Here is a 23,376-nt window from a genome sequence, read left to right as displayed (position 1 = left end):
CAGTTTCTTCATGCTGGCCATAATCTTTGGGCCAGGATTCAGAGTTGGAGTCACCACCCATATTATTTTTTTTACCTCAGGTGAAAATGGGAGAATGAGGGCTGAGCAGAAAGGAATGGAATGAATGGAAAGATGTGGGCAAGTATGAAAGGGGCATGAGTGGGAGTTTAACTACAGCATGCATGCAATAGTTAGTAGCAATGCAGTTCAAAAATGGTTGCTGGTTTTCTCCAGAAATACCAAGTGGGACATTGTATCACAAGTAGCGAAACTGGCATTTTAACTCAATACTTTATTACACAACAAAAAAAATAATACAAAAGTACTCAGAGTAAGTGCATAACAACACCCCTTTCACACCTGAGAGTATTATAATGCTGTATTTTTTTTATTAAAAGGGTTTCAAGTTAGAAATGACACACAAAGAAATGGGACCATCCTACTGGATTCGTTCACACTAATCATGATTTCTCTCAGGTGACTGAGATAACAGAGCCAGACTCTTCTCGGTGGTACCCAGGGAAGAGCCAACATGCACAAATTGAAATACAAGAAAACATTCCATTTAAACATAAGGAAAAAAAACCCAACTTTTTTTACTGTGAGAGTGGTCAAACACTAAGCAGGTTGCCCAGAGAAACCGTGGAGTCTCTGTCCTTGGAGATATTCAAAAACCACGTCAGTCCTGGGCAGCCTGCTTGGTTAACAGTGCTTTGAGCAGGGGTGTTGTACTAGATGATCTCCAGAGGTCCCTTCCAACTTCTACTATTCTGTGATTCCATATCTACCAGACATCAGCGAAGTCAAACCTATCAAAATCTAGGTAACTTTTCTACTTCAGCAAAGCTAAAGGCAAACAAAGAGGGTAAAAGAAAACAGATCTGAAAGACTGAGTTTATTGACTATGAAACTCACAAAGTAGGCATATACCAAACTGGATCTTTCCTTCTCTTCAGTCAGTGCCATATTCTACAGGTGTTATCCTTGCTCCCTAGTAATAAACACACATTGTGAAGGAATCATTTAGCTGTATCACATAATTTATCCATTTTTGTTAACAACTACGTCAACAATCTACCCAGAATGCCAAGGAGCCAAAGAAATATTTTTCTGTCCATGACTAGCAAGAGACAGCAGGACCTACAGCAATATTTTTAGCTGAGATCATCCTGCATCCCATATTTTGGTAGTTCAGTCAAAAGATCGAAGCAATCACAAATGCTCTGTCCACATCTTTTCCCACTCCCACAACTTTTTGTCTGAAATGAAGGAAACCTGAACAGAGTTCAGTGCCAAATACAGAAAAGGTGTGCTCCCATTTCAAAAGCTTTGCCTTTTGCTCATCCAGACCTCCCTCACTGCAATGCTTTGTGAGAAAATGGCTTAGTCACTGGTCTGGTGCTAGTATACGCCCGCAGGAGAGTTGATAGGGTATGCCCATGCCTCTATACAAATTTGTTCATGGCCATATTCACTTAAACCTCAGTTCAAAAGTGAGTTCCTAGCTTTTCTTGACTATATTTTAAGTCACTGCTGGTACCTGCATTTGGGATATGGCCCCAGGAAACTTTTCAGACTCTTATTTTTTTTACCATAACAAGATTTCAAATGTCTCTCAAAAAAAGAAAAAAAAATTGGAATATATTAGTTACCTGTAATGATTATATTGCCTTTGTAATTGAAAGCGCAGGAGAATATCTCATCAGTATGACCCTCTAATATCTGAAGGCAGTGTCCAGTAGCAGCATCCCAGAGTCGAGCTGTTTTATCCGAGCTGGCTGTTAGTATACGATTGCCTTTAGGGTTGAAACATACCTTTAACAAAATATAGAAAAAAGTTATGTTACTTAGCAAGTCAATATGCCAAGAAAAGGAAGCATATCTAATGATTAAAAGATGAAAACAGAAACCAGCAACTCTTGCATTCAGCTTTTCAGCTAAAATTAAGGATAGTATTGCACTAGAGTCACCCTGGAAAACTTCTGTGGCTGGAAACTTTGTGTATGTACAAAGGTCTATATACAATGACCTTACTATAGGATCAAGACTTCAGAATATTATCGCCCAAAATCACAATTGCTCTACAGCTGTAACAACTTTATTTAAATGTTATCATTATTCCAATGTAAAATTTATACATATTTTATAGAGTTCTACATTAAATAACATACATCTCTGTAATATTAAAACTTCCACTGAAGGCAACTCATTTTGTAGTACGTCTTCATATTTGTTAAACATTCATTGCCAAAATTGCATGCATTTCCAGATAATCAGATATATTTTTATAGCACTAACCGGACAATACCAGGTTTATTATATAATACAAAATTGCTTAATTACTGAAGGCAAAATGCCTGTTCCCCAGAAATCCGATTTCCAAGTAATAACCTTCCCAAGTGATCACAGCTACACAGAACATCTGCAGAAATAGATTGACTTTTCAACATGCTCCCGGATGAGCATATTCTCACTTCCAGCAAAGAAATCACCCTAAGGTGAAATCATCCTAAGGACCCTGATGGAAACTGTCCCTAACCCACCCACATGTCAGCATGTATTCAGACTGCATTCCTCAGTGCATCTACACTGAGTGTGAAATATTGCAGTGACTGTATTGAGGAAAGACTAGCCCTTCTGAACTTAATATTCTCTCAGCGGAGTGATTATAATAGCCAAATCAATACAATGAAAGCACATGAGTTTTTTCACTAAGAACCATCCTAGTTTCAAAATATTAATATTTCAATTACAAAATACATCAGACAAAAGCAGCACAGACTTAGCAGACTAGCCTGGAAGCTAGTGAAAACTATCCATTTGAAAGAATAATGAAAAGTTGTAAGCATTATGAAAAGTTGCAAGCATTAAATAACAGAGTTTGAAAAATATGTACAATTTTGGAAGTAACTAAATGTATTTGGAATGGAACTTTGGCATTCAGAATTGAGCCAGACAAGACTTCCAGGAAAGTACATGAGCACTCCTCGTGACCAAGTGATTTTTGAAATAGGCTTTATACTTCCAAGTCCCTTATGCACTTTTGAAAGTAAGACTGTCCGTATATTTTGCCACAGAAATATGTTTTTTCTGTTCCGTTCCATAAATCGGGTGTGCAGAGAAATGAAAAAGAGTAAAGAGGAGCAGATCTGGTAGAAGCAAGGAATAAGGGTGATGGTAAAAGCCTCAGAGGCAATAGCCTTAAGATGTCATCAAGAGACTAAAAAATATGTGCTTATTCTGTCAGAGAATCTGGGGACTCCAAGGGTGTAATAACACAAGGACCATTTAGGACAGGTCAGACAGAAGCTCTATTAACTATGGTCATAGTGAGAGAACATTCGGACGGCATCTCCCTCTCTGCTCCCCTGTTCTCTGCCAAGCGATTGCGGAGACCCAACCTATATACTGTTTCAGAAAAAGGAAGGAGGTAAGGAAAAACAATCCTTTCAATGTTAACAAAGCCAGGTATCCATCCCTGGGATGGATGGACTTCTTAAGTAGCTTGCTAACTGCCACAGTTCTAAGGAATCCAATAGTAAATAACATGACAATATAGAGAGATGGCTTTTGGTGGAGCATATAGGAGTAGCAGACCCAGTATTATCTTAGGTCAGAAGTGGGGAGTTGGAAACAATCATTGACTGATAGCTCTTAGTGGAAAGGAATGTTCTTTTAGTAAAGATAACTTCTTAGCCAGACCTCTCAATGTTTAATATTAATGATTTTACCACCACATTCTTTAACAGTATTCCTGTGTCATGGAATAACTGGTGGATTGGATGTCACACGTAATCAAATAAGAAAAGGTGCAAACCACAAACAGCTTACCTTTGAAATTTCACCTCCATGCCCTTCTAGCTTTGCAATACACTTTTTTGTTTCTGCATTATAGACTCTTGCTGATCCTGTTGTAGTAGATGAGGAGCCATTTGTGATTGTTATGCTTAAGCATGCATTTCAGTAAGAACATTTTAATAAGGTCAGAAGGACCTCATCCTCAGGTTTGATTTCAAAAGAAATAGAAGACAATCGTAACATAGTTTCCCCCAAGGATAAAGTATGTCAAAAAGGATCTGTAATCTGGTTGGAAAAGGTTGACTTCTTAATGGTTTCTGCTGGAAAACTTCTAAAATGTGAATGCAAAATGTCCACATAGAACATGGACTACTGAAATCTATAATTTCAGAATGCATGTACAATATATTCAGAAAGCTTTCATTATATTTCAGATATTCATTCTATATAATAAGCTATGAATTATATTTAATAAGCTATTGATTACATTTCAGGAAACTTTTTACATTGTCTTATGTCTTAATTTAGCAACTACAGCAAATCAGATCCAAATAGTGCCTCCCATCCAGTCTGGTATCCTGTTTCTGAAAGTGCAAATCAAAACACTTAAATATGTAAAAATAATACAGTATTGTCATTATGCGCTATAATATAACATTGTGCAGGTGAATATAAAAAACGATTTATTGTGACTCCTAAAAAAATAATAAGCATGCAAAACTGCTGCGTACCAATAACAAAACAAAATTGCTTCTTTCACTACCTCTTTATTATGTATTCTCTTGCTGTGCATTTGGAAAGCCTAGTAGCAAATCCACCATTAAAATTCCAACTACCTTTTTCATTTAAGCCTAAATTTGAGCCATCCAGATCAAACTTCACTCAGAAGTTACTTATCTAAACATTTAAAATGCATTTCCAGACACGAGTGAAATATTTCCCTGCAAGTTTGAAGTTAAAGGGGAAAGACATGTTGAGTTGATTAAAGTGTGAAAAATAAGAAAATTTTCACTGGGGAGAACTTCTTAAGTTTAATGCCAAACTTTCTATAATGCAACAAACATTGCTTGATCTATAATTTTGAGTCATGATACTCCTCTTTCATCAAGCTACATTAAAAGCAAAACCAAAGGAAAAGGACAGAGGTGTTTTATGCTACTATTGCAATTCTTATAGCAGTCCCAATCACTTCACTTACCATCAGCGGAGGCAGTTGCAATACGCTGGCCAGCATAATCAAAGCAGACATCCAATATTTCATCACTGTGACCTGTTAAAGTTGCTATATGCGTCCCAGTCATAGCATTCCACAGCTGCATAGATAAATACGGGTAATTTTTTGCTTATTTTGACTAATTTACTTGATAGATATCTAGCTGATCCATAAAGCAACATGTATAGGCCCTTTCTGATGTCTGACAACGTATTAACATGAAACCTGGATATAAATCAATAAAGAGTCACTGTTTAGTCAGTTTAATGAAGTCCTATATATTTTTTCTTTCAGTGTATTGATAAAATGAGCCTTAAAATATATATTGTTATTTAACTGGACTTCACTGAAATGAATAAGGTTATAGGTTTTGCATTTAGTTGCAAATTCTTTAATGAATTACATGTACTAGTTTAAAATAATGCTTTTCCATTTACAAAAGATATATTTTTATATATCAAGTAGCTGAGTATTCAGTACATACTCAACTTTCTTACCATGCATGTCTTGTCCATTGATCCAGTGACAATAAGAGAACAGTCCCAGTTGAACTGTGCACTGCTAATCTCTCCTCGGTGACCTATTAAAGTATGTAACATCCTACCAAAAAGAGAACTTACATTTTTAGTGTGTATTTTGATATACGCATATAAATTATAAGTAAGTTTATAAAATGGTATAGTTAAGGTGTCAAGTCTTCACCATTTTATCCATTAAAGCAATTAAATGGAGTGGTACAGCTCATTTAGGATTCCAGTACTACATCAGTTCCTTTTTTTATCTTTGAGACAGAGAGGCAGTAAGGAATAAAACGGAGAAGTCCTCCCTTCTCTTTCAAAAATATTTTAGTGAATGTATTTCCAGTGAAATGTGATGACTTTCCAGTGCCAGAGACAGATTTCTTGTATTCTTCTACGTACAAAGCACGTACAGCAAGTTTTTCCACGTTACTCTCCTATTATCCTACTTCAATGAACTGTAAACAGTACATCTTTAAAGCTGCATATAATCTAAACCTTTTATAAAATCCACCAAAGATCAACTGGAACTTAATCAGCTACTTAATGTGAGCATGTTCCCAAGTAACAGGCAAATGACAGCCAAACTGAAATATGATTTCTAATCCTCATTAATCCTAAAATTCTTGCTGCACAAGACTGGCAATACTAGTTCCATTAAATTCTTCAGCTTTAGCTGAATAGAGAGGGTACAATTAGCCATTATTGCTTCCTATGAATTAATGGCCTATAAGGCAACGAATCCTAAAAAAGATTAACTGATATATATATATTTTAAAGGATTAGTAAATTAGGTTATCATCACAATGCTAATATCACTGTATCATTAATAGAAAACTGCTTTAACTAATGGATAAACTGACGACTAGAAAAACAACTAAATGAGTTTAAGTGACTGAAATGTTTTTATTCATTGCGTAAGATATATAAGGGTAGCTAAATTAATATATATGATAAACGAACAGCAAAGCAAATCTCCTGAGCAATTGAATTTTCTATTTGTTTATGATAACAAAAACTTGATTATACTCATGTCATTTTATAGAATTACTCCTTTTAATGTCTAACAATGTGAGGCCTGCACTGTTGTAATCGTGTAGACGTTTTTACAGTAAAACCAAAAATCAACGAGCAGAAAACAACAGTGGAAAACTTCTCACTTTTGTGAACATACTATTTGGCCATCAAGACTGCTGTTATTGTAATACCTAATACCCAAAATACCTAATAATGAAAAAAGTTTTAATTTAAAATTTAAAAGCTTTAATTTCCAAATTTCAAAAAGGCAGTCCAGGCTTCAAGCTTCAACGTAAATATCCAATCAATAAGCAGAATAAATAGCAACGTGTGGAACATCTCACAGAAACCATTATCTATCAGATACACAATTAGAAAGAACCCAGAAGACAGGCTTGTGAAATGCCATAAAAATTTTCTATTTAAATTATTTAAAAAAAAAAATTGGCTTCAGTCATGATAGTATTTCTTTAACTTTCAGTTTCCAGTGAAATTTAATATATGGATGCTCTAATATTTGCACCATAATTGGAAATAAGAAGGAACTGACTGTCTCTCAACATTGTGGTGTCCAGCACTCCTGGCCCCAGTTACAGGCTGTTGATTTGTCAAATGAAGCTCTGAAGACACCTTCAACTGAACTATAGCTGACTGTATCTGCCATGGAGAAATTGCTGATGAAATACAGACCTGTGTTACAAAAGCATGTGTCGCCCCTCCCCTTTTTTTTTTTTTTTTCAATTTTAACATTTTATGAAGAAAATCTTGAACCTTCTTGAGATTTCTTGTCCCTACATCAACTTCCCTCAGGACAATTCTGGATACCTACCCAAAATAAAACTGAGGAACACAGACACTTATCAGAGTCAGCCAGCAAAATTAAAAGAAACTTCAAACTCAAATTTGGAAAGCAGTGTTTCTCATGTATTTCATATGGTGAAAGACAGGCACACACAACCTCACCGACAAGATTTTTGCAAATCTACCTGGACCTGTATACAGCAAAGTATGATTTGCTCACAGTTTTTCTGACTGCAACTTTTCATTATTACTAAATGTATAGATGCCCAACTGCCATCTAAAAGGCTGAATGCTGGCCCTGGCACAATTATATTGCCCACTAGCTAATTACCAGAGCTGCTAGTGTTTAAACGAGAATTTTCTCCTTCATATTCCACTTCCTGGTATTGACCCTGATGTGAAGTCCACATTCTTTTCTTAGAAAAAAAAGAATGCAACATGAAAATCCCAAGACTTTGACTTCACTGCAGGCTCAGACAAGAAGCTGGAAGAAGAAGCTGTTTTCAAACAAAAATATTTGCAAGAACACCAGTCTGAATGAAGTTGAATCCAAAGGTCCATTTTGCTGAATGAGTGCCTCCTAAGTATTTACATGCCAAATATTAAACTGCTGGTGTTGAATAAGCTCAGAGCTTACAGGATCAAGCCTTAAATGATGTCCTATGTGTACATTATTTTTTAAATCACATGATTACTCTCATTTTGAAGCGATACACAGTTTATTACCCCAAGATATCACTATACACACATTTTCCTTTTATATATAAACTTCAGAGATATTCCGCTTGCTTTCACAAAAAGAAAAAAGACATGACCTCTGAAAACGTAATAGAATTGTTATCTTTATAAATTACTTTGTCAGTAATCAGGGCAATCATTCTATTATTCTACTTATACTGAGTTTCCAGTTGAAAAAACAAGTGGATTTGTCATGATAATACAAGTTTGTATTTAGCTACTACATTATTACTTGTTGGCATCATAATCAAGACATTTTGTTCTCTGCAGTCAGAGTGGCCAAATTTTCTCCTCTTTATAAACTTATACTGACATAAAGGATTGTGAGAAGGAAAACAGACCCCCTATAGTTTTTAAAGACAATGTGACCAGGCTAATTTTCTATGACATAAAATATACTTTCTTTCTACTTAAACAGTCTGTTCCAGCTCGAAATTCTAGACACCTTACAAACCATGAGTTTCCGTGTTGATAAAATATTTTCCTGTTTGGAGAATTCATCAGCAACCAGCACAGGATCTGTCCATTCTGTCTGCCTCTTCAGTGCTCATAAGATGGAAATTTAGAACAAAAAACATATACAAAAGCTTTTCATGAGCAGCATTCCTTTTCAGAAGAACAAAGGGAACAGGAGTAATAAATAACAAGATGAAGGAACGCATACTCTAAATGAAGCAAAAATACAAGATCTGTAATTTGTAGCTCAACATTGTCTCTTTCATTTGTCATTAAAACACACAATGTAAAATGATATTGATTAGTACTTTAGTACCTGCCAGTGCCAACATCCCACACTGCTACTGTATGGTCAAAGGAGCCAGTGATAATCCTATCTCCAGTGGTGTTGAAAGACAACGCAATAATTTCTGCTGAATGCCCCTGAGAGAATTTTTAAAAAGCGGTATAAGAATGCAAATTATGACTTTTCCATTAATGTAATTTAATATGTAGCTTTTTTTCCAGCAGCATAATCCTTCTATAACCCTTCAATATATTATATTACTGTCTTGTCCAGTATATCACAATTTTGACAAAGATCTACTGGACTGTGGAATAGTAAATATCCCAACAACTGCAAAAAATCAGGCACATCATTTAAGCAGTGAGCAATTGTCCAGTGATGTTATCAGTGCATATTTTCCATATTTGATTTAAACAGAATCACATTGTTCACCAATACGTACTAAAATCAGATGATTCATTTACAGTAAACTACAATACAGCTTGTCATTGGTTTTGGTGGACAGGGTTGGAAAAATGAATGTAAGCATACTTATAAACTAAAGGTTCACACATTCCACTGCTCTTTGCTCTGCTCAGGGCTCTGAGGAAGAGAAAGTCAAGGAGGAGAAAATGTCTTCCTCACTCTATAGGCCACATACACCAAAGGAAGCTTATGCACCACATGTTATTCAGGATTTATGCAAGAGAAATGCATTGAAACAGCACAGGCCAATCTGAACCTGTGGAATCCCAGCAAGCCACATAGAGCAAAGAGACATCACAATCTAGAGGTAATTGGGTGGCTGTCCTCTGCTAATGTTTACAGGAAGAAGATCCATACAGACATAGTGTCTGACATTGATGTTCTCAGAGTTACTTTATGTCAATGCAGAGGAGGTCATAATTTACAGTATAGTAGCATGTTTTAATGAGCGATGGGAGGCATTCTAATCTATAGCAGTAATGTCACTGAAGTGAGAAAATCTGTCTTTTGATAAATAGGACTTCTTATAAAATACCATAGCTTTATCATTCCCTTCAAGTTTTCTTAATCTGTTTTGTAACTGCAGTCACTATGGGATCACCTAGTAAAAGAAACTCTGCAAGTTTTGAAAATGTTGTAACGGTGACACTGTTATTTGCCTCAGTTAGAAAACTAAGAAAGCAAAGAACACCTTTAAAAACATAAGGAAGGCAAACATACACTTAAAGTGACTATTTCTTCTCCTTTCTCTATATCCCATAATTTGGCGGTGGTATCCATGCTTCCAGTTGCCACCAATGTACTCTGAAGATTAAATGATAAACATACCTGTAGCAAGAAACATTGGATGGAAAAAGTGGGAAAGGAGAGTATTTATATACATTTTCTCAAAAACAATGGGTCAGGATTCATATTTTTAAACAAGAGAAAAGTCTGACTTAATATTTTATGGCATACAGAAGAATTGCAGAGTTCTTCCAACAGCTCACTAGAAGAGCAACAAATCCTTATCACATAGCTCTGGATGGCTACTTAAATCAAATGGACTAATTGGCTGCTTTGCAATGACAATGCATTAAAAAGAATTACTGGAAGATTTCCTGTACTGTTTTCTGAGCCTGGATTAAAATTCACTACTTAGGTGCTTCATTTTGTGTCACACGTAGAAATTATTTAGTTCACAAAATGTTAATGAAAATCAAGACTGAAGCAGTTTGTTGACTGACTAACAGCGCATAGTTAACTGGCAGAGAACTATGTATTCAGTATCAGTATCTGTAACACAACAGATAAACTTACGCAATCTTAATAAACAGCTACAAATTTCTAAACCTCCTCCTCTAACTCCAAGAAGTTTTAATCACACACACACACTTTCACACTCTTGCATGCACACTCATTCTCTCACAGGATGAGTGGGTTACAAGCGCACCCCCCTTTCCTAGGATTATGTGTTCCCCTACTTGCACACACCTCCCCTAGGAGACATGAGCACTCCAGCTTTAGTTGAACCCATGCGACTTCCTACAATCTGCTGATCCACATGCTAGAGAGAAGGCATCCAAATTCACATATGCACATCTTACAGGAGGAACAACGGGGCCCTTTTGTTGAACCCCGTACTGACAATCCACTAGCCGGATGCAGACTCCTCATGGTGTCTCCAAAAGGAAGGCTACACTCTCTGGTCTAGGCAGAGATTGTGATGCCCAGGGTGACTTCTGGGAGCACCAGAGCAGGTTTTGACAACTGCTGCTTCCAGACTAATGTCTCCCCCACCCTGTTATAAATTGTCTTCATTCTTTTATCTTCTTCTTTCTTTTTCTTTATTTCAAAATTCTCTTTGAGATTCTCCAGTTACTGTTCAATCTGACTGACAGTCCTCCCTAACACTATCATTTGGTAGGCTTCCTCTTTAACTCAATCAGTTTGGGGCAAAGACCCTCCAGACAGTTTTGTGTACCCACAAACACACTCTGTACACTCACACTCTTATCTTAACAGGTGTGATTATCTAGGCCATTTGCCAAGGGCATCCCCACAACATCATATTTACTTTTGAAAAAGCAAGAACAAAAGCTCAACAACTTCCTTAATTCATTTTTCACATTAAAAAATCATGTAGTCATCTTCCCATTCTCTGTAATTATTCAATATGATTGTTCTGCTAATAAAGAATAGGAGGTGCCATGACAAAAAGGAAAACAGTAGCTAAGGTCACTGGCGCATTTTCACTATGTCCTTTTCTTTTTTTTTCTTTTTTTGGTACTGAATAACTATGGACATGCCCTTGCCAGCAATGTATCATACGCAATAATGGCCTTTCAGAAACAGGTCTCATTCAGAGAAACACATCATTTTCTGCTGGCTATTATCTTCTACTAATTACTTGCTAGCACAACTCATAACACTTTGGGTCTAATCTAACCCCTACGGAAGTCAGAAGAAATTGAGAGGCCTTTAAATATTTAGCTAACTGATTTGCGGAAGCAAAATCACTGCAGCCTGTCTCAATAAGCAAATATGTTCTCCATTGTAAGGGATAACTGTTTCAAAGTATCCAGAGAATCAAAAACCCACTGAAACAAACCTCACCTTCCACCAAGCTAAACCACCATTTTCTCACACTAGTTATAGGCCTCGCAATCTACAAATTAAATTCCAATTGTTTCCAGAAACAATTTCCAGAAATGCTTTATTGAATAATGATTGTATAGCTATTTTTGTTAAAAAATATATTCTGCATTGAAATTAGGAGTTTCAGTGGATCTGCCCTGATCTTTTAAATCCGAATGCTGTGCATCAAGATATTTGCTGTTGCTAATAGGGCTCCTAGTCCATGGAAAGGAAACCAGCCATTTTTAAGCTTAAACTGTTTTTGGTTTATATATCTTTGACATTTCAGCATCCCACATATTCCCAGTTAACACACTTAAAATTTCAGAAATTCATTCTTCTATGGCTCCAACTGGTCCTGTACGTGAAGTACAGATCTCAGCGTGAAAGACAGCAACACAAGCAATGATGTTCTTGTGTATTTAGTTCTGCAAAGATGAGGGGGAATGCAAGATATCTAGACAAAAAATGACATATGTAAACAAATCAAGGAATAAATATGTGCAATAAATTGAAAATTCCGATTGTTATCGTATTTTTCAAATATGTTTTAACATTTAGCAAACAAGGGAAATTGGAGCAAACTAAAAATAAAAATATAATTTCAAACTGTATACAATGTTTTATTCTATTTCTTAAGAACTGGCAGACTATCTTTTCTTGCAGTGCAGAAATGTTCACAATATCTGAATGTGTGAATAGATGCAGCAGAATAGCCACCCCTTCCAATGTCAGCTCACAGGGACTCAGAACCCACAGCCATCAATGATGGTGTGACGAAACATAAAGGAATAAGAAATGTCCATCAGTACTCACTATTTCTGCACTATGTCCTCTAAAAGTATGATAACATTTTCCTGTTTCCGTACTCCACAGTTTGCAGGTTTTATCAAAAGATCCAGTGGCAATCTTGTCACTAAATGGAAAATATCCTGTCATTTTTATTTAGAAAAAACCCTCTGACTTCAAAGACAGTAGAACTCACAGAAACAATATCCAGTCATCGAAGCTTCCATGCATTCTGCCTGCAAGGATCTACAAGATCCTGGAGCAGGGTTTCACAAACAGAAGTTACATTAAGGGAAAAAATTAGCAGACATAATTAGTTTCTAAAAGAGCCACTGTGCTTATCTATTAGCACAGAAGTGTTCATAACTGATGACTAACCTATATTAGGGATGAGGTTGTCTGCTGTACTTCCAGATGTATTTAAAAGTTATGTCATTTTATCAGATAGCGTCTGTTTATCAACAGTTATAAACTCTTTTTGGAAGCAGTTTACCCCAGTCTCAGAGGTTGAACTCCACTCCCACTGAAGTCAGTGGAACTGTTGTGACCAATTGCAGTTAGAGCAGGACTAAACTGAAGTGAGGTACCCAGAAAATGTAGCAAGGGACGCTGCATCGAAACCTAAATATTAGCAGAAAAAAAAGTTCTTTTTTTACTGAACTTTTAATTTAAAATTAGCTCAAGGTTCTCATGAGGTTTTCGCTTGCTGTATATTGCTTCTCCACTTTTATGTTACAGTCTAGTTATTTATCTTTGCACAGATTTTTATCATACATCAGTTTCTTCAAAGTATATAAAAGAATTTCATTAATTGTTTTTTTAAAGTAAAGAATAATATCAGAATATAAGACATTGACCTGGGGGTTCTAGGTTAGATAAAGTCTTTTCATGTAGAAGGAAATGATGATGCTTTAAATAGCATAAGAACAAGTCTTTAATATTTATTTCCTGATGTTAATTGTGTATTGCTTAACTGAGAAATAGGACACCTGACAGTGAAAGAAGTAATGTGATTCAATATAAAAATAGGAGTTAATTTCTCTTATTTTGCAGAGAAGCAAAATGGTTTACTTACACACGACAGCTTCCTCAGGAAGCAAATGACAATGAAACCTCAGTAGCTAACATGTAATTCCCTTCACCTAACAGGTGGCAATACTAACCTAGGGCAAACAGCTATTGCAGAAAACAAAAGATGCACAGATTCATATTTGACATTCATATAGCGGCACCCTCTGGATTTCATAAAAATTACTCAACAGCTGTGACACTTCTAAATCATGTCCTAAATAATAATGCATGTGTAATACCAAATGGAGAAATCCACTTTTGTTATGACAGAAATGTTCTTTCTCCTTAGCTGAAGCAAAACAAGCTGTTTTAAGTACTTATATCTCACATCATATACAATTACATGGAGGCAGTAAAGAATGATTAACATTCAGAACAATCTGATCACGTAGATATTATTGAAATAAATCTGTGTTTCAATATATTAAACTGACTCATATATGTATTTTTCAAGACACTGAATACCTACTGAAATTTATGCTTTAAATTTCTAAATCTCATTTTAAAAAATTATAGCAGAAAATATGCTTGAATATATCTCTTATACAAATAACATACAGTGTCATCCCATGGTGATTAGCTATAGTTGAACTTTACAAATTCAGAATTTGAACTCTTTCAATTTGAGATAGTCTATTTCATGTTACAGTTTGAGTAACAGTTCTGCATTTGCAAAATAACAGGATTAGCAATTATGATGTATCTCAGAGAAAATATATTTACCCATAGGGATTATTGAAAGCTATTGCATAGACAACATTTCCATGTCCCTCCAGCGTACGTAGCTCTTCTCCTGATGCAGTATCCCATACTTTGCAGGTTCTGTCATAGCTTCCAGTGATAAAGCTAAAGCAAAGAGAAATTAATTTCTGAATACAGTAAATATCTTACTGGTCCTGGTGCATAGTCAAATGAGTTATTTCCACACATTTCAATTAGCACTGTCTCAGACCCTAATTCTCTTCTTTCTTTCAAAAATATAGATTAATGACCATAGAGGTTCCTTTTCTTTTTTTTTTTAAATATTACTCATAAAAAAGCTTTGTTTCTAATCTTTAATGTATTTCAAATAGAAAGCAAGCTGCTGCTTTCAAGACATGAAGGAAAAAATGACTAGGCATATGTCCACAGTGAAATCAATTAGCATGAAATTCCACTACAGTGAAAGTCCCAAATGAATTTATGTCAAAGCTTTTAGTAATATTCACTTTATTGCCATAAAGGTGCTTCTTTCTGAAATATGGTAATTGTCAACAAACTATCACCTTGGAAGAAAAAAAGTACATAAATGGAATCTCACCCACTACTTTTCTGCATCTCCCATTGGTTCTCCCACAGAGGCCTGGAATCTAATCCCCAATCATGCCTGAAGCTGCTTATAAGCAGCACAGCTGAATTCTTTTTGCAGCAAGATAAGAGCACTGAAATTCTCTTACAATTTAATTTACAAATACAAAACTTCAATTAGTGATTATGTATTTTGACTTTGAAAACAACTTACCAGGAACCAGATTTGTTAAATGCTACATTAGTCAGTGGCAATATATGTGCTCTAAGTACCTGAAATAGAAGCGAGGGGAGGGAGAAGAAAACAACATTAGGTGCAAATTAAAAAAAAAAAAAAAAAAGACAATTACTTAAAATATTCAATAGGTTAATATTTTCTCCTTCTCCTGTTGGATTAGCAGTTACAGCTGTAATACATCAATCCCTAACTAAAAAATCCCCCATGCCTCAGCAGGTTATCACTGCAGATATTATATAGTATTGATTGCAAATTTATATTTTACTTGAATGAACTGTCTTTTCCCCCATGTTTGATTTTTCTCCACCTTCTCTGAGACCAGCAAAGTAACCCTAGACCAGAGCTGAAAGGGCAAAAACAAATGAGTGGGGAGACCATGCCTGGTGAGATCACTGATGAAAGAAATCCCAAGTAATATTAAGCTGTATATAGTGAATCAAGAGATCCAGCTGAATTGAGTATTTTGAGTCTTTTAGGTTATGGGATGCTTTCAGCTAGTATATGATTTTGTTTTAAAAAATGGGGAGAACAGAAATAAGCTACATCTACGTCCTATGAGGTCATGACAAAAAAGGCATGCAGAACCATAACAAAGATACTTATCAAGACAAAATTCAAAGAGGGAATTTCAAATTTGATGTCTGCCTGTACTATGTAGGTGATGGAGGTCACTGTTTTTCTAACATTGCTTCTAAGGTCCTTTAATCAGACAGTATATATGTTTCATGTAAATTATCTCATAGCCATAATAATATATATTAAGGTTTATTAAACACAGGTGAAATTGATTTCAGATATTGCCAATGAAAGTCAGCATGCCATGATACTTTGAAAATGACCAAAAATTATAATCTGGTTTGTGTTTGAATAAGCTGGCTACTGTATAACAGGGTTTCCATTTGAACAACTTTCACCTATTAGAAGCTGGCTTCTGCTCGAGTCTAAAGCATAATAAAATCATAACCTGGGAAATCACAGCAATTGCTGACAGTGAAGTACAGGGGTGTTAAAAATACAGCAGTGGTCCACTAGGTCTTCTCTGTAGCGTAAGAATGAAGAAGAAATGATTTATGAGCAATGCCATTTAATCACTGACATATTACCAGAGCTTCAACTTTTTGTTCTTATCTTTATCAGATAAGAGTAAGTCCCTCAGAAGAGTAGGGACTGATCAAAATGGAAATAACAGTGGTCAAGTGAAGGACTGACAGAGACAAACAGAAAACTTATTTTATGTTAGAGAAACAGCAATTTCTGTTCTCTAGAGAAAGTAAGACAAGCTGTACTTTCAGCTACAGCAGTGGGAATAGGCAATCACGATGTGGAAATGACAAAAATATTTTGCTTTTTTAAAAACAGCCACAGTATACAAATATCTGCATATAAGAATGGATAATTATGGAAATTTACGGAAATTTGATCCATGACATTTTTAGGGCTCCACACAGGCAGCTCTGAACAACAAACATATTTAACAATTATGAAAAAAAGGGAGGAAAACGAGATGAGTTTATGTTCAATTTCAGATCACAGGACTAATTCTGTTCTTCCAATGCCCAGTGCTGCAGTTGCTTCATCCACAGAACTCTAAGCCAGCAAGAACTGCCTGTGCAAATGATACAATAATCAAACCCTAAGGCAATATTAAAAAAAATGTACCTCAGTTCTGCAAAATCTGCTACAGTCCCTAAGATAAAAATCTGCAAATCACTACAGCATACCATTGCTATGTAATAATTTAAAACCTGAGAAATTATTACAAAAGCTTGTTTCTCTGCAGGGTGCAACAACATCTCCACAATTACTGGAAATAACAAAAAGATGGGTTTATGCACTCATTTAAGATTGCGCTCCAGTGCAAAAGGAAAAAATATTCATTTCCAAACAATGCAAACACATGGAACATTTTTTTGGGGGAAAAAGAAAATTCTCACTCCCACCCACCTCTTGTATTTTATTAGTATCTCAGAAGCACCTGATAGTCATGTTTCATTTACAAGCCTTAAATGGAACTGAAACATAAAACAAGTTCTTTTCACACACTTCTAACTACTCTTGAGTGAAGGAAATAAGCCCGCACTGATTGGATTTGCCTGCCTCTAGTATTTCCAAATACACAAGCTCAAACGTGGCACTATACCCAACAAAGAACAAATACATTATTTACACTGAAATTTGAACAGCATTTGATGATTTGTCAGTCTCTGGGATGAACAAACAATTTTAAAAGCTTGTGAAAAGTGAGGCATTATCTCAGTTGAGAGCATACTTTAAAACAAAACAGAAAATTTTTAAATTTAAGATGCCTTATTACATAGCTCTGTTTTCAAGGTTAAATACATAGATCTTTGCAGAATTCACGCAGATGTGTACTGTTGGTCAAAAGAACCCAAGCTGTATCTAGCAACATGTAAGTTGTTTTTTTTTTGCTGAACAAACCAACACAAAACTTCTCCCTTTTCTCTCTAAATTTAAGGTAACAATCACATAGCACTGACGAGAGATTTTTAACAGCTACACATTGCCATCTGCTGACACAATAAAGATACAACACTTAATTATTTCAGATTGCAACATGCACTCTCTGGAAGTAATTCTATTTTTATTTCCACAATTAAATACAATTAAACCTATTCTCTTCTGACAGACTGAATCCTGGATTTGAAGCCCTGAAAGGTCTCTCTAATCATTATTCTTAAAAAGCTTACTCATTTAAAATAAATTTTTAAAGTGCTGTCTGTAAGCTGAAGATCAAACTATCAATACTCAAACATAATAGTAATGGCAGAAAGTAATGACAGCCAGTATTACTGTATGTAGCAGAATACACAAAAACCTCATCATTTTCACGAAATGAAGAAGTAGACAAGGGTATGAAAATATTTTGGGCCTTTCCGAACAGCTAATTTACTTGGGGTCTACTTACAGGTTTTGTTTAAACATAACTATGGGTGTTGCTGGTCTACAGAGTCTTATCTGACAAATGAGAGAATTATTTCTCTCCATCCAAAACGCACCCTTGTACATAAGCCTGTGTAAACAGTGTCTAGTAACAGTTATACCTTCCAGCCTTTTGGGGGAATTCCTGGCAGATATAATCAGGCCAGACTCAGTCACTTTAAACAGTGCAGAGGTGATTGCAAAGAGCCAAGAAATTATCGTAAAGTCCAAATTTTGCTCTCAGGCACAATAGGCAGCAGTAAAAACATACTTGCAACGTCACAACTGAAAACCACAAAAATGCCCAAAATTATTTTAAAGATGCCTCTGACCTTAAAAAGATAGAACTTGTGGTCCTCTTTTTCCTCTAGCTTCTCTTGCAATCTTCGTACTAAATGTATGACGTGTTCCTTGCACGAAGCTGTGATGAGAGGTTCTCCTTTTCGAATTTCTTCTACTAAGGCTATGGCATCTGTGCTAATTATGAGGAAAAAACAAAACAAAACAAAAAAACCCCAAAACCCAAACCCAACAGATTTCATCCTCTGGCAATAATTATGAATATAAAACCAAGAATATTATTTACTTGCAGAGAAACTGAAGTAAACAATTAAATTATATGCATTTATCTCATTCTGTAACAGCTTAAAGGAATATGGATAAATCTTTCTTGGTTTCTATACTTCCTTCCCTCTCTTATTAAATTTGTTCAGTAAGATTTAATTTTTAAAAATTTTAGCTTGGCAAGAAATTTACCTTTTCAAAGGGTTTCCACAGAGGGGCAGACATGGGAGATGTGTATCCAAAACTGATAGTTTCGGAATAAATCTAAATTAAAGTGGAATTTCTTAAATTCCGAATGAATTGCCCATGAAGTAGCAACAAGATAAATTATATATGGAAAGTGTTAAAATTATCTCTGTCTGTGGCTTCACAAATCTATGCCTGTTCCTATAACTCTTAGTTATTATAATAGCTTCCAAAACGTGATCCACAGTCTACTGGTGTCCATAGGGCCCCCAGGAAGTGGTTCACAGCTAGTCTGTGGAATTGGATCATCTTTTCATATCATCAGATAAACTGCTGATTTCTGGCCATCCATGAGAAACTGAAGGTTGACAATACCCGCCAGTCAAAGCACCAACATACACTTAAAACTAGTCCTAGCAAGAAAGCCTAGTATTTCTGTTAGTATGTAAATTATTGCAGTCCAAAGGAGATTTTCTATATCAGTCCTCTAAATGGGAGCCACTAACATCCCCATAAATTAGTATCCTCTCAGTGTTTATACTCCTGTTAAGTAATACCAGACAACTTATTTCTTTCACAAACTAAGTGACTCATTAGGTTTTATCCAGAGTACTAAGCTGGACAGTTCTGGGTAGACAAAAATTAATAATTTTTAAATTTGGATTTTTCATCTTGCATGTGCAGCCTACATTGGCTACTAACTTTGGCCCACATGCAAGGACTCTTCCATATCAATGTTGATATTAAGACAACCATGTTACTTCATGCTCTTGTGCCTAATAAACTCCATGGATTTTGGCAACTTTATTTAATGGTGGCATTTTTTTATCTTTCTGAAGCTCTTCCTACCAGAGCTGGCTAAGTAGAGCATGTAGGCTGACTACTATGACCAAAACCATATTAAGGCCCTCAGATTTCTTTTCGTTTTTTCTTTTGGGTGCCTAGAGGAAGACGTTAGCTGGAGGAAAGCAGAAGAAATAGTTAGAGCGCTGAATAAAACTTCATAATCTTTCCATGGTGTTTGATGCCAGCCAAAAAGTTCTGTGAAAAAATCCACTATATATGACATGCAAATTCATGAAGTGTTCTGTACTTTTTATGTGTACAAATAGCTGATGGGAGGGAATGAAGTAGAGGGAGCCAGGCTTTTCTCAGTACTGCCCACTGAGAGGACAAGAGCCAATGAGCACAAATGAAAAAAAAAAACCAAACAAACAGGAAATTCAATCTGAACACAAAAATTCACTTTTTTGCTGTGAGGGTGGTCAAACACCAGAATAGGTTTCACAGAGAGGTTGTGGAGTCTCCATCCAGGACATATTCAGAACCCAACTACACATGATCCTGGTCAACCTGCTCTAGCTGACCCTGCTTTAGATGATCTCAAGAAGTCCCTTCCAACCAAAACAATTCTCTGATTCTGTGACATGCCATTGTATTCTGACACTGAATACAAAAAATAGCCAGTCAAATAACCTCTCAAGCACTGGTGCATAAATTACATGTAGCAGTATTAAAGCTAATTCAGCATAGTAATTTGTTAAGTCAACATTCTCATTACAACAAATTTGTCCTATTCCTCACAAGGAATACATATGAGAGTTTCAGGCTGGTGCCTTCCAACTGTCTGAAAGCCAGAGGCAGAGGTGATTAAGTATCGTCCTCCACATAGCAAGTCTCACTTGCTTCCTCATGAAGTGACCTCTGCCTTCTATCTTACCTAAAGATATCCTATCAAACTTAAATCTAAACTTGACTTTGAAATACATTGTATTTTTTATTCTTCAGTTGGGCCAATCCCTGATTTTTAGATATATCAAGCTCCTGCAATTTCTTTCATCATCTGTAGGAGACTAGAAAATCAGATTATGCACTCTTACTTGTTCTTTCAAAGAAGTCAACTGCAATTAGGTTCGAAACAAAAGAAACGAGAAAACTTCTGTTACTTGCAACAGAAGCAGATACTCAGTTTCTCCACACAAACATATGAGAGGGAATCACTTACTTGCTTATCTTACACCACCTTACCTATAGATGTTATAAGGATTAATTAATTAACAGGAGAGATCTGAACTGATATCTAGTTGTTATTTTCAGTGATTTCAAGAGGTCATTTAAACCAATGTAAGTGGGGGCTGAGTTAGACCCACTTTTTGAAAACATTCTGAAGACCAGAAATACTATTACAGGACCTAAGAACTAACTGTCATTCATCACGACATCACAACGTTAAGTGCTGTATATTTCTGCTGGCTTTGTACAGGCATCTTGATAATCATAACTCTATAAGCAAAAAGAGGCTTCATCTCTGAACAGAAAAGCATGACGCTAATAATCAGCTGGAATGCAAGATTCTGTATTTAAAGTGGTAGGAGAATGATTTGACTATGTTATTTTCTGTTCTCTGTGTGTGTTTTAGTGAACAAAGACATAGCTGACCTCGATTATGTTTAAAACAATCAAATAGAGTTGTATATGAGCATGCTATAAGACAGCAGAGAGTGCTGTTATCTGAAATAATATCATACTTACTCAGGTCTAAGATCAAGTAGATCTATAGATCTGGTCTTCGGCTCACCACCTTGTACATATTCCAGAATAATTCCTTTAAAAAAAAAAAAGTGATAAAAAGGTCTTAATTAGATGTCTGGGATTTTATAACATGCACTGTAGACAGCAATGCTCCCACTTCTATTGCTCCACTGACTTCTTGGAACTAGAAGGAGGTTGGCTGTTCTTGCTGAGAGTTAGCAGGGTGATGAACAACTCCGGTGTGTTTATATGATAAAAGATATTAAACATTATTATTTACAAGCCATTTTCCATTCTGGAAATGAACATTCTCCTTTTTCCCCAACAACCTTTTGCATGATTTCATTAGCTCTATTTTCAAAGAAGCTGTCCTGAAGATACTTGCTGTAGTTTGGTGTTCCAAGAAGCCTGGAAAATACGTTTTACAAAACCTGTTATATTTATTTCAGTGTTCACAAAGGCCTGTGTGCAGTAATGGATAGAAAATCATAACACTTTCCATTTCTAGGTATGCTCTGGCACCTCTGCACCTTCTACTGAGCTGAAGTATTAAAATGTTTAACCACATTTCTTCCTGTTTTGAAACAGTTGTTGAAGAGTTCTGCTGCTCCTTGGTTTTCTGTGGGAAAGGACAATTTAGATGAATTTTTATGTTATTTTGCATTTTACCAAGTCCGTAAGAGAAGTATTTAATTTGAAAGAAAGATCTGTTATTACAATACACTTCCTGAGCTGGCCATGTCCATCTTGTTTCACTTCCGAAAACTCATTAAGTCTCCTGACTGAGTTAATGATAAATGATGAAGACAGCTTAGCAGCATAGCTTTTCAAAGCATGGTTCTGCTCAGAAAATTCACAAAACAAAGAAAGAAAATATAAGAAATGTGGCAACTTTTGGCTAAACAGGCCTTTTGATAACACATATACACTTTTTGGTGCCAACTACTGTCACTTTTGACTTTTTAAACCCCTTCGTGCAATGTGAATAATACTGCCTTGATTTTGCAATGATAAGTCATTAATTACAGCCCCGATCGGCGATGAGCTGCTTCCAGCTGGAAGGCTCTCAAGCAACCGCAGTGCCAAAATACCTGCACCTGAAGTCAATCCAGCTGCAGGTGCGCGATCTACGCCCTTACTCCTGCCTTAGCCCATGACAGAGGTGAGGAAAACCTCCATGACAGGAAACCCCCCCACACCCCTTGCCTCCCTGACAGGGGCGCCCGCCACAAGCCCAACGGCAGTCCCCACGCGCGGCCCCAGCCCCGCCGTGCCGGCACAGCCGCTGACAAGGCAGGGGACCGGCCCGACCTCCCCGCGCCCCGCTCCGCACCCGGCGGGTAGTAGCGCAGCAGCAGCCGCCTCAGCCTCATCCTCCGCCGCCGGCCCCGGGCTTCGGCCCGCTACCATAGCGACGCCCAAACAGCGCCTGCGCGCATGCGCCCCCCCACCCTCCACCCCGCGGGGCGGGAACGGACGTTAGGTGCTGCGTGTCGCCGGTGTGGCAGCCTCCTGTCACGGCTAAACGCCTGGCGTGCCCTCGGGTCGAGGCAGCTGTCAGACATGGCGGTGCCTCTTCAACCCCCTCGGCTCATCTTTTGGCATCCCCACGGCTGGCGCGGCAGGGGGGCTCGGTGTGGAGAGCTGACTACTGACCCTGGTGGCTGCGCAGCCGGGGCAGGATGAGGACACGGCCTGTGCCTTGGCTGCCTAGCCATGTCCTCGTCCTGCTCCAGCTGCGCAGCCGAGGCCTCCTGTGAGGGAGCAGCTCGCCGTGAGCTTATATGGCAGCATAGCGCTATTTTATTTTCTACTCTCGATTCTTTTCTATGAATTCATAATGTTCAGGGCTTTTTACTGT

The 23,376-nt window shown here is 36.8% G+C and overlaps 1 protein-coding gene across 1 annotated transcript; it reads right to left on the bottom strand.

The window, feature by feature from the left end:
- Nucleotides 1-367: 367 nt before the first annotated feature.
- DAW1 (dynein assembly factor with WD repeats 1) lies at nucleotides 368-22,888 on the bottom strand. The gene is made up of 13 exons (XM_050902607.1): nucleotides 22,849-22,888; nucleotides 21,516-21,588; nucleotides 18,566-18,710; nucleotides 15,270-15,328; nucleotides 14,492-14,614; nucleotides 12,725-12,824; nucleotides 10,013-10,120; nucleotides 8,858-8,964; nucleotides 5,509-5,611; nucleotides 4,997-5,111; nucleotides 3,832-3,908; nucleotides 1,653-1,815; nucleotides 368-991 (listed from the first exon to the last, which is right to left on the bottom strand). Exons 1-13 carry the CDS (start codon nucleotides 22,886-22,888, stop codon nucleotides 957-959), a joined length of 1,248 nt encoding a protein of 415 aa, XP_050758564.1. The 3' UTR covers nucleotides 368-956.
- Between the last annotated feature and the right edge of the window lie 488 nt (nucleotides 22,889-23,376).

Source organism: Gymnogyps californianus, chromosome 10 (assembly GCF_018139145.2).
Source record: "Gymnogyps californianus isolate 813 chromosome 10, ASM1813914v2, whole genome shotgun sequence".
Classification (NCBI taxonomy): Eukaryota; Metazoa; Chordata; class Aves; order Accipitriformes; family Cathartidae; genus Gymnogyps; species Gymnogyps californianus.
This window is presented reverse-complemented; position numbering and strand designations above follow the sequence as displayed.